We start from the raw sequence: 19,484 nt of genomic DNA on the forward strand, positions 1-19,484 counted from the left end.
AGTAGTCGATACATTTTTGTCTGGTTTTATTTCTATAAGAAAAATCAGTAATTTATTTTCCGGACATTCCGGACATTTTCCGGACACCCAAGCTAAGATTTCAATGCAGCATTCATTAATATAATCCATTCAGTCATTCTCCTTTACCAAAACATTCACACAAAGCTCTCACAAAGTTACAAATAGTGGGTCTAACAATCAGATGTTCGTAGCCTAATGGTTGTGAGTTGGTACACGTCAAAAGGATCCATATATTCCTCGGTGACTGAATGTTCGATGACGTCACACCGAACCAAGGTATACCTAATATACATGCCTACGATCACACGACAATGGGTTACGTGAATAGCATACCGTGTTATGGTGATTATAGATCTATAAATGTGTGTTGAATCATGGGGTTTTGTATGGGATCAATATCTTTCATTTGAACGTGGACACTCACCGTGGGCCTGGTCCATAAATTCAAGGTTGCTCAGCGTGCGATGGAGAGAGCGATGCTCGGGGTATCTCTGGTGGATAAAATTCGTAACGAAGTCATCCGCCAGAGAACCAAAGTTACCGATATTGCTCGCAGAATCAGCACGCTGAAGTGGAAATGGGCCGGCCATGTCTGCAGACGGACAGACGGTCGATGGAGCAGACACGTGTTAGAGTGGAGACCACGTTTAGGCAAACGTAGTGTAGGACGTCCTGCGGCACGATGGACCGATGATTTGAAGAAGGTGGCTGGCAGCGGATGGATGCGGGCTGCCCAGGACCGGGATGGTTGGCGCTCTTTGGGGGAGGCCTACGTTCAGCAGTGGACGGCGATAGGCTGAGATGATGAGATGATCTTTCATTTTGAAAATTCACTTTTTAGGAAATTTCACAATTTTGTACTATTCCAAAAATATTTTTTATCATAGTGAAGTAAAAAAAGATGATGATGATTAATCTTAATATCCACTAATTATGCCTTCCAAATTCTTATTTGATTCAAATTCAAATTCAAATATCTTTATTGCGAACTAAGTGTAAGTTTACAAGTTTTGAAGGTGTTGAAGAGTTGAAGTGTGACTATCGGATCAGGCATATATAAAAGCCATAATAAAATTCAAGTTAATAAAATACCAAAATAATTTTCCCTATCCTTTCCATTGACAAATACTTTTTCATAGTTTTCACACGAAACGCCATCGCGATCATACCCGAAAAATCACAAGGTTCCTGAACTTTGCATGTTGAACTTAACAAAGTAATCAAAAACTTAGAACAAAAAAATATCACCCCCACAAGTGGCAAGGTTAGTGAAATTACCGTGCCGGCCTCTCACGCTATGGGTGCCCTTGGTAAAGCGTAACCTTGCTGTTCCAAGGTAGGGTGCAATTGATCTATTTTTTATGGCCATTTTAATGGGAAAGATTGTGGGAATTCGCGATAATGTCTTATTTTTGTATTTTTATGGCTTCTCCAAGTTAGAAATTGCTATTTAAGTGGGAGAAGTGGAAAAAGTTGGCTCGTTTTCTTGAACGAAACTATTTTTAAGTTTTGTTACGTGAAACAGAATGTTAACTACATTTGAAGTGCTTAAAAACTAATTTAGTAAGATTCTTTTCTTTTTTAGATTAAAAAGACATAGGCATAGCTTTTAATAATTTCACTTAAATTCTATAGATTTTTAAACGAGGTAAGTTTCAAAAGATCTCTATTTATGAAGCCAGCGTAGAAATCATTGTGAAATCTTTGATAGGTACTAAAAAAAATACTTGAATGTTTGTGAAAACTCCCGTGAGCCTAGAATGAAATTCCTTAATGCGTTAATCATGTAAAAAAAGACCATCAACTAAAATTTCATCATAATAAAACAAATTTTACTAAGACGGTACAAGGCTACCAATAAATAGTAAGTCCTAAATCTTAATACCAACAATACAAAATTGAAAACCACTTTCCATTGCCGTCGGTACGAAACCGAAGTCACAAGTTATATTCAGAGTCCAGTATAAATTGAATATCGAATTCCCATCAAGTCATTATCGTTTTGAATTCAGAACAACAGTTAGCTGTTCCAATTCAGCGCCCGGAACGACTGTTGTGCCACAACTACTCGATATTTTATCGATGGAGTTAATGACATTTTGAGAATCGATAATTTTGAATCGATTATAAATTAATTGCGAAAGTAGGATTATCGGACGATTTTAATTGGATGAACATTCTTAGAATGTTGTCACTTAACTTTGGTTGAGTAAGTATTTTTTATAATTCCTGACAAAAAGTTTATCAAGCATAGCAAGAATGCAATCGGGCTTTAGTGATAAAACCATTATTTAGTGTCAAACAAGGAACATGGGTAGGTTTTAGTCATACAACATTTGAGTTGGAGTTAATTAACGATTTTGCATATGAAAAAGAAGAAAGATATCATGTTCTTATTGTCAAGTAAAATTTAGAAACAAACGGACTGCTGTACATACCTTGTCTTTCATTTAAGAAAATAATCCATTACTCCAGTAAAATATCCATGTCGGATAGTTTCGTGTCATTTCATAAAGTTCAAAAAATATCCAATAGTCTAATTGAAATCAAAATGTCATTGAAATAATTTTTAAATTCATTTAAAAGCAAAAAAGCAACTGTTCAATAACGATACCTGCCTGTATTCTTGCCTTTAGATCAGACCACAAAAGTACACAATGCCTCCTACCGCCCAGAAACCGCTTCAGAAATATTATTTTCTAAGCAGTCTTAGAAAAGGGACTTGTAATCTTCACACTTCATTTCCCTCGGCGGAAATTTGAACGATATCAACGCAATGTGCTGCAACGTTTCAAAGCCGCAATCATTTTTAAAGAATATAGAAATACGGTAGAATGTATTTTTCTAAATGATAATGGTAAAAGAGAAACGTTTTTAAGAGTTCCGTATCTGAAGGGGTAGAAACGGAAAATTAAAGCTGAGGCACTGTTGTCATCAGGCTGTATATCATGAAAAGTGATAATGAGATAATTTATATAGATGGTGTATGTCAGTCAGACCAACAATAATTGGAACTAAAGCTTGAAGACCAATATGATCTTTTTTTTGAAGCTTTAGCAAACATGTTAAAGGAATTCTATCAATAAAGAAGTCATAGATCGTTTTTTGTGCAATTCCTAACTGAAATTAGCCCTTTTGTCACGTTGCTTTTCACAAACATTCAAGGCATGCACAAAGATACAAAGACTCGAGACAATCGATAATCACACAAATGCTTGTCGTACACTGGGATCGAACTCCGTGCAATCAAAATCTCTAAAAACTTGGTACACAATATCACCGTACGCCATACAACACTATCCGTTCCTGAAAATATGCCTTTGTTCTGCAGTAGAAACAAAAACGAATCGACACTTCGCCTTTGACATCGTTGTAAAGTATTATTCATTCAAAAGAACTGTTATTTTTAGGATTCCGCAAACAAAGGCTGAAAACTGAACGCTATTACTCGTACTTAGGCTCCGTTGTCCGCCTTTTCGTCTTTCCGTCACCAGCCTATATCCCATGACTCGTGGGAGCTAGAAAGTTGAAATTTTCACAGATGATGTATTAATTATTGTTACTCCTATTACAAAAATAAAAATTGATATTAAGCAACGTTTTCTACGGTCATAGGTTTGTTGATGAGTCACAAATAAATGTCAACAAATTCATGTTGCAAGAAACATTTTCGAAATCATGTTTTGTTTTTTATTTCGTAAACAAAGTATGAGGTTCTACAATGTCAAGGGTTAAGCCATTTCAATGTGATGCTATAAGTTTGACCGCTATGCGTGTTTGTAGCTCCTTAACGGGTGAATCGATTTGGATGCGGCTTTTATTGTAGTAGAAGAATTTGAAATTAAATTTTACAATCTCCTTTCATGACTTACAAATTATGTGTTTATTTTAGTCAGTATCTACAAATACTGTTATAATTCGTTGTATATATTTGTAATGTCAATTTGGTGTGAATAAAAAAACTAAATATGCTAAGTGCTCCTCGCTCACGTTAAGCCGACTATTCGCTTGGTTTAAACACAGCCTAAAGATTGATTTGTTTGTAATTGACTACATACCAAAAGGGACCACGACCCTTATTTATTTGTTTCGCGGTTAATTAAGTCGATTGGCAGTTTAAGGGCCGACAAATATCTGTAATTAATAATTTGATTAACTAATTGCCATCCTGATTGGCTCAGCGAATAAAGGCCTTCATCGTATTTATGTTGGAAGTCCTTTTTTTGCTTTTCTGGGATTTTTAATTGGGTACGGCGAATGTTTAAGCTACATGAGAAGAATGGAACAAGGATTGATGAAATGAAAAATGCTGAGGTTGAAAAAGGCTATAATTGGCTGCCAAAAAAAAACAAATGTAAACCTACAATTATTCATAGCTGTCAAAATATAGCCAAGTGGTTGAGGTCATCACTCGATAACCACTTTGCGATCCACGAATGCTTGTTCTGAGTCTGGGTGTCTTTGTGCATGTGAATTGTATGTTTATGAAAATCCACTTGACACAAAGATTGAATTCGTTAGAGCATTAGTCGTATAGATAAAAACAAAATTGCCTGTGTATTTTTCGTTTATAATAGACACCAAATTGAAAGACCATATAAGGCTGGCCATACTTATTCTATCTACTTTGTTTAAGCTACAAAATGAACCGAAACTCGAAGAAAATTTCTAAGTACTAGTCCTCTAACCCGTCTTGTCTTAAGTATTTTAGCACCAATATTTTCTCTTTTCAGTCTCGAATTAATTTCATAGGAAAAGACTCAGCCCCTTTTTAAAAGATCTACACGGTAACACAAGTCCAACATAATATGTTATTGAGGCTTTGTTTAGAACTTTAATTTTAAATGTACGGTACGGACTCTACTATCTTCTTTATTATTACTAGCCATTCATGTCCCACTGCGGGGTACAGAGTCCTCCCATTCTTCCTCTTATCTCGGTCTACAGCTAACAAGATCCATATTTTTGAGAAAAACCGAGTTCGTCAAACCACTTTCCTCTGGCTCTACACAAAGTCACGTTCTGCTATTTACCACCCGATCAATAAACTTCATAAATAATTTACTCCACACGGATTAATTTCCGTACAACTTCATTTGTTTAAGCATACTTAATTGACATCAAATTCGAAACTCATAACCAACAAGCTGCTGAGTTATGTTTGATTAAAAGCTTTTGTTCAAACTTTTGATATTAAACTTATTTATTTACAACGTTTCAGAGGCACGTGTAAATAAATACGTAGTAGCTTCCGGGGTAATAGTTGTTTTACGTGACTTTATAAGGCCTATATTTGACTATGTGTTCAATACTTGTTGACTTAATTACAATTAAAGGGTTGGGGGAGGGGGAGGAGAACACTTCGGTTTATTTCATAGATATGTCTTTTGGCCTCAATAATCAACGACACTGAAGCGTGTAGCAAAAGAAAGTATTTTAAACTAAAGTAACTAAACTATGTGTATGTCTTTCAGGCAAAAAATAACGCACTCGTTATTACTTCAAGATCATCTACCTACCTATGTATAACAGATGTCAAATGATTTGACGACAGAAGACGGATTTCGGACGATCGACTTGTTTTATGACTCTTCATCGGAATTGTGACTCGAACGCATGCGGAAGAAATTGTACAACGGTTTGCTGTGCAACTTCTTCCCCAATGGGTATCCCTGAGGATACTCAATATTACCCACAAAAATTGTAGATATATGTTACAACGTTAGACGCTACCGCTGACGAACCCCTCAAACATATTGAACTGACTAATCAAGGTAACATCACTTTTCGAAACAAAATGTTGCTAACATTATCTGAGTAAAATATTCATATAAAAATATTTAGTTATAGTTAGAGTGCAATAAAATTTGGTAACTGTGTGTCCAAAATATGTAACCATGATATTCGAAAAATTTACAAAGACCTATTTAAAAACAAAATCATAAAACCTTGGCATAGCTGATGGGCAACCCAATTAAAAAAGCCAAATGACTGTTAATACCGTCAAAACGACTTCAATGGCATACAAATTAACAGCTATAATAAAAAAAAATTGTCCTTCTCTAAAATATGTTCGAATTAAAGTTAATTGTCGCGTCCATCGGAACGGTTTGCGGTTATTTGGGGGTACTGTACTCATCAGTTTATTGGCTGTTCAGAATTAATTTGTTGACCAATATTGGAATTTATTACAAGCGAATTAATTTTGCTGAAGTTTTAATATGAAAGTTGAAGCTGAAGGTTTTGCTTTGGTATTGTTTTTATTTACGACTCCTGCTCTCCGCAGTGTTCAACAGATGTTGCATGATCAATTGTTTCAATCTCATGCACCTACTTAATGCAGGAGATATTAGACAGTGGTTTAGGTTTAGTCAGTAAGTCTGAAACCTTCCGCTACGTCCTCCGGTTGGTAGATGTCCAAGGAGATCCTCCCACTAAACCAAAATGAGGTTTCACCAATATATTTTCTCACTTCACCAGAACAAGGGGGTTTCACAGTTATTTAGATAAAAGCACAAAAACAGCTCCTAAAATAAAGTATCAATAAATCCCACGATTGCTTTTCTCTACAGGGATGAAAGTATACCATGATACCACATAGCAACTCGTGCAATCTATAACTTCAGCTCTGAATCTCTTTCAAGCCTAGTTCAGTAAACACATCTTCGCTATAAAATTAAAAACTAAATTAATTTTATTCACAAAGACATCAAGATCATTCCTGAACTTCCAAGTGAAGGATTCGTTAAGTAGCAATAAAGTAATTATCCTAATGTCTTGGTACCTTAAAGTGCTATTAAGCAATGTGAACGGCCCAAATAGTGTTCCACTTAATTTCCTCCTTTGTTCATCTATTTATTGGGGTTGTGGATTACTTCTTGATCTATTACGGTTGCGTTTAATTGTTTAAACTGGCTGTTTGTCCAAATACCACCATTTTTGGATTTGAGTTGTCATACTTCATGATCAACAATATTTCTTTTTCCTGCCCCTTTTTTGTCTTAAGTATCCTTTTTTCAGGTAGCGTTCATGAAATCTAAATTGATAATGTCTTTAAGACACTTAACAACACTGCAGTATAGCCTAATAACAAGTGCTTCATTAATAAATAACCGTGAGATAAAGATAGAGTCGTCAGAAAATATTGATTTTAAATAGCAATACGTACCTACTTAGCTATAAAAATATATATCGTGACGTAGGAATAAACTTGTTGGAAAGTATAGGTTTTGTTATACATACATATGTACACACATATACCTACATATACTCACTCACTTCAAAAGAACGAAAAAGAAAACGCCAATAATCACATTTCACTCAAATCGGCTTATAATCCCTAAAAGCAATTCTGACAAACGAAGTTACTGTAACGTTTTGTGGGCGCCATTTTACTTAAGTTAGTTTAAAAAGTTACGCCCGAGATTTGTTCGAGAGATGACGTCACAACTTAAGAAGAAATGGGAATAATTAATGGAAATTATGCCGTTGTGTTTCGTGGACCCGAATTGTAATTTTGCCCTTGGATTAGGGCAGGTGAGGCTGGGATTCTAATTTCGAGTGATGTTTCGCATATTTTATTTCTATTGATTTTTGTTGTATATCTGAGAATCATACTTAAATAGGTAACTGTAGGTCTTGCTGTAAAATGTAAGATAGAGATGCCGTCAGCTACATTAGATGTAGAATATGGACTCCAAGTAAATCTATTAAAACTATTTACTAGATCTCTGAAGTAGGTTTTCTAAATAGTTTTGATCCTCAAAAACTAAAAAAATGAGTTTTTGTTTCTGCGTTTCTGGAGATAATATTCAGAAACAAAATCTCTTTATTTTGTGACTGGAAACCTCAAAATGATAATTAGTATTAGAAATGTGTCTCATTGTCGTTTAAAAGCCTCAAGTTAAGACAAATTGAAAATTAAATCATCAAAAAAAAGCACTTACCATAGTTATAACATTATTTATTTAAATTATAGGCAAAATTCTAGGGCATATGAACTTAAGAATGCATAAACTCAATGTCACTGAGACTTCTAAGAAAAATCAATAATCCATCGCATTTGAGCCCATGAAAATAATATGGCGTTTCTTCGAAAGCGTGACGTCATTTTAAATACGTATCTCTATTGAAAATTGTCATGCAATAGGGTATTTAACTAATCTAATAATGTAAATCTGTTTATTCCGTTAGACAGATTTCCAAAAAATATTGGAAAGGTACGTGGCAAATTTTTCGGATCTAAAAAACGTCACTTGCTATTAAAAAGCGTAGTGATTGGTGACGTCACGACTCGTTCTTTTAAAAGGTTTCATACTAGATAACTATTATGTTGCACATTCCTTTTTCTTTAGCCTTCCAATATTAGTACGTCATGCCGTGATACCAACTTGCACTGACTAGTTTATTTTATCTTTTCTATGGGTAAATATCGTTTGGTGCTATCGCAATCGCTTTGAAGGTCATTCACTTTCAAAGGGGCTCCCAACACGTTACCTTCCAGACAAACATTGACCAACTATGTAGGTCAAAATTGTGTTATAATATAAAAAAAAATACCAATTAGCAACTAATTTAAGAAGAGCAGAAAAGCAACGAAACTTCATATACTTCCCAACTAAACTCAAACTGGCTAATGGCAGCAGGCTTCTAAAATATGAGTAATAGCAGCTATTTATATAGAGTTGATTGATAGCCTGTCCCCAGCCTATATATAGAGCGGAAACCCGCAGTTCATTACACCTGCCTAGCTGACAACCTAAAGTAATTAAGCCTATATTGGTTAATTAGATTTACTGAGATAAATTTTATTATTATTTACACATGTCATTTCGACCTGAAAAAGGTTTGTGATGACTAGATTTTAGAAATAGATCTTTGGCTGGCTATTTAATAAAACTGCATAATTTATAGAAACCCAGTGGATAACACAAAATAAATGCTTGTTAGATCGGGATCAAATTCGTGACCTCTCAGCAATCATTCTCAGTATGATTCGCGTATTGACCTATACGACTCGGTTATGCGTTTATTCAAAAGAAATTCAAATGAGATAATTTTAAGTATCTTTTTTATAAGCATTGAATAAACCTAGGCAGGCTTTGGGCCTTACTATTTCCATTCTTCACTATCAGATAAAGTAAACCGACTTTGAATGAAAACTTTATATTTTAAAAGCCATAGTTATTCAATAGACGAATATCGAACATGTTGCTTTGATGTGAGTTACGAAATACGTGTATCGAAACATTGGAAATATAGTAAAAATATTTTTAGTTCAAAATATTTCAATGGATCACGCCGAGTATTTATTTATTGACTTCCTTTGATGTTACCGAACACGCAAACAAATGGAAAAATGATCAACAAACAAAAAAGGTGAAAAATGATTTTTCGTACGTCCAAATGCACACCCGTATTAAAATAAAATAACACAAAAGCTATTAAATTCAAAATCTAAAATTGCAAAACTGAAAATCCGAATTTCCAAATATCCGAAACTATCGGATATCGGCTCTAAACCGCAAAAATGAACACGCATTAAACTTCAACGTTCAGCTTTGCGAGAAGTTTAGATGTTAATTTTGCCTTATAGGGGTCGTATCCGAATATCTGAAATAGGGATTTGGATTTCAGATAGTTATTTTATGATCGAACGTTTCATTAGGCTAGCGGTTGATCATACGTGTTATTCGATTTTCGGGTTAATTTGTTGATACGAGTTGCTTCAGCATTAGTCCCACTAATAATTACCATTTACTCATTGATGCGTTAGTTAAGGTATTCACAGCTTTTGCTAACATAAAATATTACACTTAAGGCTATGTGACATGATACATAGTCACCAATAATAGGTTGTCCAGTATCATCGCTCTATCAAACACTGTTGGGCTTAGATCTTTATCGGTTGATGCCAATTTCTTCTGTCTTTTGCCCGATTAATGCTAGTCTGCTGCCCATCATCGTCAGTCTACCTGAATAACTCCCGAAACGAATTTAAGAGGAATAAAATACAAAAAATAGCTTATAACTAACTTATACTTTTCTTAACTTGGAGCTGGAAGTTCCACTTGATAATTAAGGATTGATGGATTCACCACTCCATTCTTCATAAGAAAAAATGACTGCCCACATTGTCATAACCTAGTGGCCACAATGTTTCGGCTCGATCCTCGCATAAGACAATCGTTTGAATGATCCACAAATGCTTGTCCTATGTCTGGGTATCTTAACACTTGTAACTTTAATGTTTCTAAAACTCCCTTCACAAGGATTAAATTTCTAATGCGGGAGTTGGCAAAAATGCTATTTTTAGCAAGATCTATTTTGGTACAATCGCCTTAAGGCTAATCAACGTGGAAAACAAAACAAAACTGAAGAACGTAATTCGTTTGTAATGGGCAACACGCTATGACCTTGTGAGGCGATCAATGTTATTCCCTCCTAAGAGCAGAGGCCTATGCCCTGCAGTAGAACTGAAACACCAATGTTATTGTTATTTATGACAGCCGTTAACATCATTTAGATCGTCGGCACTGTAATAACATAACTTGAGAATCATTTTATTTTTCTGTGGGAGGTCGAAAGTTTCTTCTGCTAAATAAGTTTTTCGTAAAGAATATGGTAAGAATATGAGTTTCGTGAGCTTCATTTTTAGTCATTCTAACTAAATATACTGCTGTTTCGTTTGCGTTGATAATAATATTGTTGCCGTCTCCATATTCCCATGTTTTATCTTAGTAGGTTTTTTGGGTCATGACTTTAATAAAAAACTAATGAGAATATAACACTTGTCAGCACTTTATTGACTCATCAATAAAGAATTCGGATCCACAAAATAAATAACATAATGTTATCATAATTAGTTCCGAAGTATTTTCGATGGCGCTTAAATGTGGTTCCTGGCTATTATTTATTCAACTTTGACAATCATTACGGGTAATTAGTAGCTAGAAAGAAGAAAGAATACCAGTCTCACTAAGAGGTCTCGTATTGCCCAGGTAACTGGGTTGAGAAGGTCAAATAGGCAGTCGCTCCTTGTAAAACACATCAAGTTTAATTTTTCTTATAGCTCAATGTTTTTTCTCTAAATAATATTTTATTATATATAATTTAATTTAATATATTATTTTTAGCTTAAGATCCACTGGGATATAATATTTTTCAATAAAATATTAATTTGGGTTGGGTTTTTCCTTCTGAAACCGATATCGTTGCTTTAATGAGTGTCTATAAAATTTAAGCGACCCTTTGAGTTAAAGTTGAGACCGAATTTTGTAGAGTCGGTAACGATATATAATTAATTATCCTTAGGGAACTTTTTGTTTTACACCCAAAATGAATATTCATTTTCTTTGTACGTGACCACAGGAACTCGCTCTCCGGGCTTTAATGAAAATGACTAGTTTATGAAACACATATCTTACCGATTGATAACTTACTTACAAGCACTCGCTTGCTTCAGGTTGACCACACGAACTTACCGACCATTGCACGTTATTAAAGAACAAGAAAACGAAATTCTTAATACTTGAGACATTTTCGCTTCATGTCTTTTTAAAGACATTTGCGTATAACAAAGTAATCAAATCAGAATATGTTTTCTTTAAGAGCGTGTACGTCAAAAACCGATGCGGAGTTTAAATTCTGAAACCAGGTAAAAAAATCGTACCAAAGCAAGAGAGAAAAAATGTAGTCAACGGAATTAGACAAAATCCAAAAGTAAGCGAATTATATTGTATGGAAAGGGGACGGAACAAAATAATGATTTCATAGAACTTTAACATCAAAGTTACGTGATAGGGGCACGGGTTGCACGGGTTTTAAGCACATCCGAAACTCAACATGCTATGAGTACGCTAATGAGGGCAAGAGGCTGTTCAATGAGTCCTCTTACGATAGAGCTCTGTTCCAAAGCTTGCTGTTTTGGTTATCACAAAGATATGAAAATGAGAGATTGAGAGGGAGGATTCGTTAATAAATACAATTGCACAAGTTGATAACAGCTTAAGCTACGCTGATACGGTCAGTCCGTGGATTGTTGACCATTTATATCATGAGGATTTCCTCCGTGTTTTGGACGGAACCTGAAAAGTCTGACAACCAGGCTGACTACATACTATTACTTAGCTGCATCAGGATAGATTGGAAGCCGACCGCAACATAATTAAATACTTTTTGTGAAAGACTATAGGGCTAACATACATATAACTAACATATGTTTTGTCTATATATATATAGAGGAATAACACAAAACTGAGAACGCAGTTTGGCATAAGGACAAGAAAACGAGAGAGGAAAAATAACCAGTGAAATATTCCAAAAGGAGCAATTAAATCTACAAAACAAAACGCCGTAACGACTTGATACATTTGCAAACAAAAGACAAATTTCCAAGCAATATAAAATGCATTTAGTAAGCATTCAGAAAAAAACCACCGTAATGGCAGTAAAAAGTCTCGGTATTATTTGCAGCGATTGCTGCTAGCTTCCGCAAACGTTTTTAGATGGTACGGTAAATGGCGTTCCGCCAGACAGCTCTCATTATGCCTTCAATGAGCTTGAAAAAATATGAAAATATTTTTCCTTGATGACCGCATGCAATGCAGTCGAGAATTCTATTTTTAGGAGGATGCTCATTACAGTATTGTTGAATTTATGCGTGGAGGATTGTTCTTAAATCGTTTTGAAACAATTGTTTTTTAAGCACAGTTTTTCATCCTTATGTAAATTGGGTATTTGGATATAACTCAGTTGGATAGTCAGGCAGCATGCGAGGTTTGATCAAAATGAAATGTATCTTAGACATTTCTTCACATAACATTACCAACTTAAAATGTACTTCAATAAAAATATCCATCGAAACCGGGTCCCTCAAGGACTTCAAGTTTTGACGAAGGCCTTTGAATGAGGTAAGCATCTGTTTTTGTCTCCACAATATTGAATGCGGTGTACGTAAAATAAATATATCATCATTACGAGTTTCTCCGGAACGTTTTGAAGCATTCAGGCGGTTTCAATACAACTGAACCGAAGCTCATTTAATGAGATCGAAATGGATGTATCGGGGTTTGGTAGGAAATGAAATAATCTTTACATTAAGATACGAATTGAATTTCTATGTTTTGACGAATCATTCACACGGTGATGTTGATATTTGGAAATTGTGTAACGGATGTGGACGTGTAATTTTATTAATCCAAAACGAAGGATTGAATAACAGGAATGTCAGTTTTACTTTAAAATTTACTTATATGACTGAATGGATGTCCATGATAAATAGTAAATAAAAGAAGTACAGAACAAAAGTTTCATCATTTTATTGGGTTTGATTACATTTTTGTAGTCAAGTTGTCTTCAAAGGTCCCAAAAGTTCAAAAATAAATCTTCTGACACAACATAATCAAACCGACTATCTCGAAGTGACCCAAACTCCGACAAATGAGAGATTATGTTAAGGTTCGCTTCCACAAATACTAAATGGACTGAAAACTTGAATTTATTTTGTGGATTACAAAGGTTCAAGGGCTCAAGGACAAAAACTTGCACTTTGACCTTTGCCGACCAAAATCCGTAAATCTTACGAGTTTTTGTTACCGTAATCAAGGATTTGATTTAAACCGAAAGCTGAATTTGGAATAATATTGTTTGTAAAATATGACGCTGCTTTCTGACTTTCCTTTGAAATATTACTGTTTGTTATTCAACTTGTCGCGTTATTTGTAATTGTTAATTATACGATGAAAACCAGTAATGTTTTTACAATTATTTTTTTGCGTTTACGTTTTACAGATTTAAATTGGTGATGCAAAGAATGAAAACATGATATATTATTTTATATTGCGTAATAATTTTTTTTACAGATATTTGTATCGAGGGAGAAATAAAACGAAACAGAGCGTCATCAGTGGCATAAATTAACATAGAAAGTAATTTTAAGGGTCCATGATTATGGGTAGATCTAAAGTTTTTATTTATATAATTGTAAGAATTTGTTTTCCGTTTGTATTGCTAGGGTATTACAGAAAAAAAGGTTTACGGTACAAGATAATATCATCATTCCACAAATTAATTAAATTGATCAATGTTATTCTCGAGGTGAAGTTATTTTTAATATTGATAAAACGGTATAAATAATGTTGTCTGCGCTAGTAGCTGAGGGGTATAGTATGTCACGCCATGCCCCCTGTTCACGACGTGTCGTGGGTTGGATCCTCGCTTAAGACAAGCATTTGTGTGATCCAGAAACGCTTGTTCTGAGTTTCTTTATTTTTTTGATTATTTATGCAGGTACACACAAAATAGAAAAAAAAATTCTTTGTTCATGTCACTTGAATGTTTCAGAAACTCTGCCACCGGCTATTTAGAACGGGGATTTTTTTATGCAAAAAACACTGTGTGTTAAACTATGTGTAGTAAAATTCTGGTCAATAAACGGAAATCCGTTAACCTTAGGGTGCCGATACGGTGACTATAATGAGTTAAATTTGCTATTCCTCTTAAAATTAGTGAAGCGACGGACAAGGGACGAGATTGTTAAGTTCACCACCCTCGCTTTTTATGTGCACCTCATTAGCAAAGCTATTAGCGTAAGACACTTTACAATGTTGACCGCCACTGGACAAAACAAAAACGATGCCAACATCAAAAAAAGTGCAGTAAATGTAGTTATTTTATGGATGGATCATGGATTTTGTTTATTTGAATAAACTTAATTTATTTAAAAAAGAAAGTCTTTTTATAGCATAGGCTAAAACGGGGTTAAGTCAAATATGGCTCTTATGCATTTTTTGTGTTCAGTAAAAGCTCTTATAAAGCATAATTATAATATACTATCTATTACATCAGCAACTGTCAAAGTGATAAAATGCTTTCAAAATTTAACTTGTCATCCTGCATACGGTTCAGCTTATTAAAACGAATAGCAAAAAAACCAGTTTTGTAACGAACCAAACAGAAAAAACAAGTGATCCAACCAAAATCGTCCACCTGTGACACAGCGACAGCGAACCTATTAAAAATTTGGTCAGTCAGCAAATCGTGTAGCATAAAACGAATTCGACGCATTGCGCTACCAATGTCCAGTGAATACACGTGCCGTTGTACAACACAGCTATGTTGGTATACGTAACATTTTTACTAACATGCAACTGCTAAAGTCCCGCCAAACTAGTTATGCAGTCACCTGCGTCCGTTCTAGCTTGAAATAAGCAAATACAAGGAGGGACCAAGGAGTTTGTACGGAATTGAAGATTAAAGAGATACTTTGCTTTGTATGCAGCTAAGAACAACGTTATTGGATCCACTACATTCAAAAAACATATCGGTAATTTTTTTAAAAATGTACGTTTTCCTTATGCTACGATTCCAGCCTCAGAGATTCTGAGACTCTGAAAGAATCTCCTTTTGCAATAACTGAAAACATATTGTCACAAATTGCAATATTCACAACTACAAAAAACACAAAAGAACACCCTACCAAAATATTTCTCCATCAGCATAATAAGAACATCATAAAAACAATAACTTTCATCTTAATAATCCCATTCTTTCCCCAACAACGCTTGGACGCGCAAAATGAAACAATATTACCTGGGACGGCACTTAACTTAGGCGAAAGGTCGAATCGAAAGTTTTTCCGACCTTGACTGGTTAAGAAGCCCTCGTAAAAATTACACTACATTTGAGACAATAAAATTCCCCCCTGTTGCTCTTACCCCCAAAACCATTCCCTGGAAAGCTTCCAAGAGACTCTGCCAAATGACGGTCAGATAATGACCTTCAGCTGGTCACGATCGATAGCGGATTTTGTAACAACGCGTCGTACGGAATTCGATATTAGATTATATCTAAAACGGTAATAAGATTGTCTTTAATATTTTCTTTAAACCCTCGAGACTTCGGCTGGGAATCAGCTTAAGAGAATTTATGGGAACAATTTTATTTGGCCTTTTTTATGTATGTAGCGTCTAAAATGACGGAATAAATCCGAAACACATAAATTATATTTTGTCAAGTCATAGTTAGATATGTTTTGTGACAGTATATCATTGTGTCTATGTGTAGTCACATTTTGGTAAATCAACTTGAGCCACTATTGATTTAATTGGTAAGAGTAAAATTATTTACTATGACTGTAAAATTACCACTTACTTACTTGTTGAAAGTATAATCGATTTTTAACTAAATTACAAATATCTTGCAACGACGGTTAAAATTCGGATACAGTATTTTTCGTTGCAGATGTCTCATCCATTTCGGGGCTTTCCAATTTTGGCTTAATTGCAAAGTCAATTCGCCGTTGTGTTCCCAACTGCAATTTTAATCTCTTTAGCACAGCAATGCTTGTAGTATGAGCTCTTAAAACACGACAATGGCAATTGTGGAATCGAAAAGACATTCCTTTTACAACAATAAAGTTCTGCTTTTAAAACTCCCTTTCAGAAATAAATCTAATTTGCGTTACCATTGTATTTGACATCATTATCTCCGAGTGAGTTTTTCACAATCGTCCCATTACAAAATTAAGTCGTACATTTTAAAACTTCAGTTGGAAGACGTTCTTTATTCAACGTTATTCTGTGAGACAAGTTTTGATAACAAAGACTCTTCGATCTAGATTCCTAAGATCGAAATCCAAGGCTTCTTGGATTCTTTAAGTATATTATTGCTTGGAAAGTACAATTCCTAGATAGGGATTTCAGATGGCCTCCTAATAACGGTGAAAGGTTTGTTTGTACTGGACGGTCCCACAGCGTGTAATACATTAAGAAGTGATGTTACTTTGTCATGTATTTTCAAGACGGTATTTTGGAAAAGGTTTCCGAGTCTACCTTATTTTAGGTACTTAAATGTTCTGTATTCAGACATCATTCCAGTTATTGGTATCTCAAAACTTTTTTTTTAAACGACTCCCGTACTAAGAAATTTAATCCTTGTTTCGCGGGGGGTTTACAAACATACAACTCACATGCACTAAGACACTCAGACTCAGAACAAGCATTCGTGGATCACACAAATGCTTGTCCTACGCGGGGATTGAACCCGCGACACGACGCGCACAGTGGGTTTGGCGTGGTGAACTCAACCACTTGGCTATCCGTGCAATCTGGAACATGTGAACATGAACTTAAAAAATGTGTATCGTTTTATCATACCAAACTCATATTATTTTGTGATTGTAAAAATACTTTGATCAATATTTCTGTAACAGAATAAAAACACACAAAGGTCTTGACAAAAATAAGTATCCCGTTTCCTGTCACCCAATACTTCTTTTTAATCGAAATATTTTCCATAACATTTCTTATGAAGCGTCTTTTATTCTTAAACGTGACTTTAAATACGTAGTTACAAAGGAAGCCAATCATAAAATCAAAGTCTCTCCTAATTTCATTGGAAGCCAAAGGTATCTCTATAGCAAGAAATATCGGCTTTCCTTTTCCGGTATATCGCTTTACCTTCATATATTATGTCCGTTATTGTTTATATGGGAGATATACGTATATCTACAAGTCTATCTGATCGGACGAGTCAGATAGGAACAGACCAGATTGGTGAAAATTTTGGTTTTTTTACGCTTTTATTTGTATGAAATTGTATTGATAAAAGCATTCATTAAAAAAAGCTAATTTAAAAGATTAAATACCTGTAAAAGTTGTATGAGATAACAACTAAATTGTTCGAGGTACCATGTCATTTAAAAAGCTACAGATTTTTTTTGTAATAATTTTGCGAACCACCGCGCTTTAGGTGGTCGTAACAGCCCATAAATCCGACAAATTTAATTTGTTTCGTAAAATAAATTCTGGTTGAAGAAAAATAAGACCGTATATTTTTGCCCTCGAAACAACCAGACAAGTTATTTATGTCGTACACGCCGTACAAGTTAAAATTTAACGCTGTTAGTTGTGTTAGTACAACAAGTACAAGCATAACAAACAAACTGACTTTATTCAGGCAGAAATAAATAGATTAATGATGCTAAATTGAATAAACTTTTTGTCTCAGTTTAGTTAACTACTGACCTCTTATCGACGACGGTTTTTTGCCGTAGGTATACCGAATTATAAATATTTCATTCGACCAGTATTTCTCAGGCTGGCAGGATTGTGCTAGTAGTAAGACATTCTGGACTTATCAATGGGGCTTTGTTATCTGGATAGATCAGTTTATAATATAATTATCTTTTGTCACCAGATGGCGTCTTCAGGAACGAGGTAGAAGCGCGCGGGCGCGGTACGGAGTCAGCGTTCCTCGGCGAGCTACACTCGACGCTGGCGCCCCCTGCCGCGCCCGACCACGACTGGCAGCACACCCTATCACTCATACTCAAAGGCCTCATCTTCACAACAATCATCATCGGAGCACTCTTCGGCAACGCCCTCGTCATCATATCTGTCCATAGACACAGAAAGCTTCGAGTCCTGACAAATTATTACGTAGTCAGTCTTGCGGTAGCTGACATGCTCGTCGCACTATGCGCGATGACCTTCAATGCCAGTGCTGAGTTGACTGACGCCTGGCTCTTCGGCCCTTTAGTCTGTGATATCTTCAACTCTCTCGATGTATACTTCTCCAGTGCGTCAATCCTCCATCTTTGTTGCATATCAGTGGATAGATACTACGCTATAGTGAGACCTTTAGAATACCCTGTCACTATGACTCACAGAACTGTTTGCTTTATGCTTGCAAATGTGTGGTTATGGCCTGCCTTCATCAGTTTTGTGCCAATATTCATGGGCTGGTATACGACAGAACAACATCGACAAGAGAGATTACATCACCCCGATGTTTGTGCTTTTAAAGTTAATATGGTCTACGCTATAGTTTCATCGAGTGTCTCCTTTTGGATTCCAAGTTTGGTTATGATTTCAATGTACTGTCGAATATTTAGGGAAGCTATTAGGCAAAGAGAAGCTTTGACAAGAACTTCGTCGAATATTCTTTTGAACTCTGTCCATATGAAGCATACGTCGCATTCAGCTCATCATTCACATTACTTACATCCTGACAGAAGACCTTCTGATATTAGTCCGAACTACAGCACGTTTACAGAAGTAGGGCCCGAAGAGACTGAATTTGGTGGAGAAGTGGTGATGTCGATTGGGGACATTTGTCCAAGTAAGGAGGCTAGTCCGAGAAAGTCGGTGAATGTGAGCTGTGATACCGCGAGTTCTGGATATTGTTCTGGAGGTTCCAATAAGAGGTCTTCAAGTGGGCAACCACCTCCGGGATGGAGACCGAGTTGTTCCTCTGCTGTGGCGACAAGAGACTTAGCAAAGGCTGCTACCGAACTCAATGCACAAGGTAAGCTTAATATTTCAGTTAAGAATCGAACACTAAATATTAGTACTTACATTATCTTACATATCCTAAAATATCTACAAAAGATGACAAAAAACAAAAAGTTTCACATACATGTTCTAAATTACATCCATTTATTTCCAAGCAAAATAACAGTC

At 35.3% G+C, this 19,484-nt stretch overlaps 1 protein-coding gene across 1 annotated transcript in view; it reads left to right on the plus strand.

Moving 5' to 3' along the window:
* Positions 1-19,484, plus strand: part of LOC113495121 (octopamine receptor beta-3R-like) — a 69,922-nt gene that overhangs the window by 36,026 nt on the left and 14,412 nt on the right. Inside the window, exon 3 of the mRNA XM_026873718.1 lies at positions 18,220-19,329. Within this exon, the coding sequence (XP_026729519.1) occupies positions 18,220-19,329 (1,110 nt within the window). The remainder of the gene's footprint in view (positions 1-18,219; positions 19,330-19,484) is intronic.

The sequence above is a fragment of the Trichoplusia ni genome, chromosome 6 (genome assembly GCF_003590095.1).
Source record: "Trichoplusia ni isolate ovarian cell line Hi5 chromosome 6, tn1, whole genome shotgun sequence".
Taxonomy (NCBI): Eukaryota; Metazoa; Arthropoda; class Insecta; order Lepidoptera; family Noctuidae; genus Trichoplusia; species Trichoplusia ni.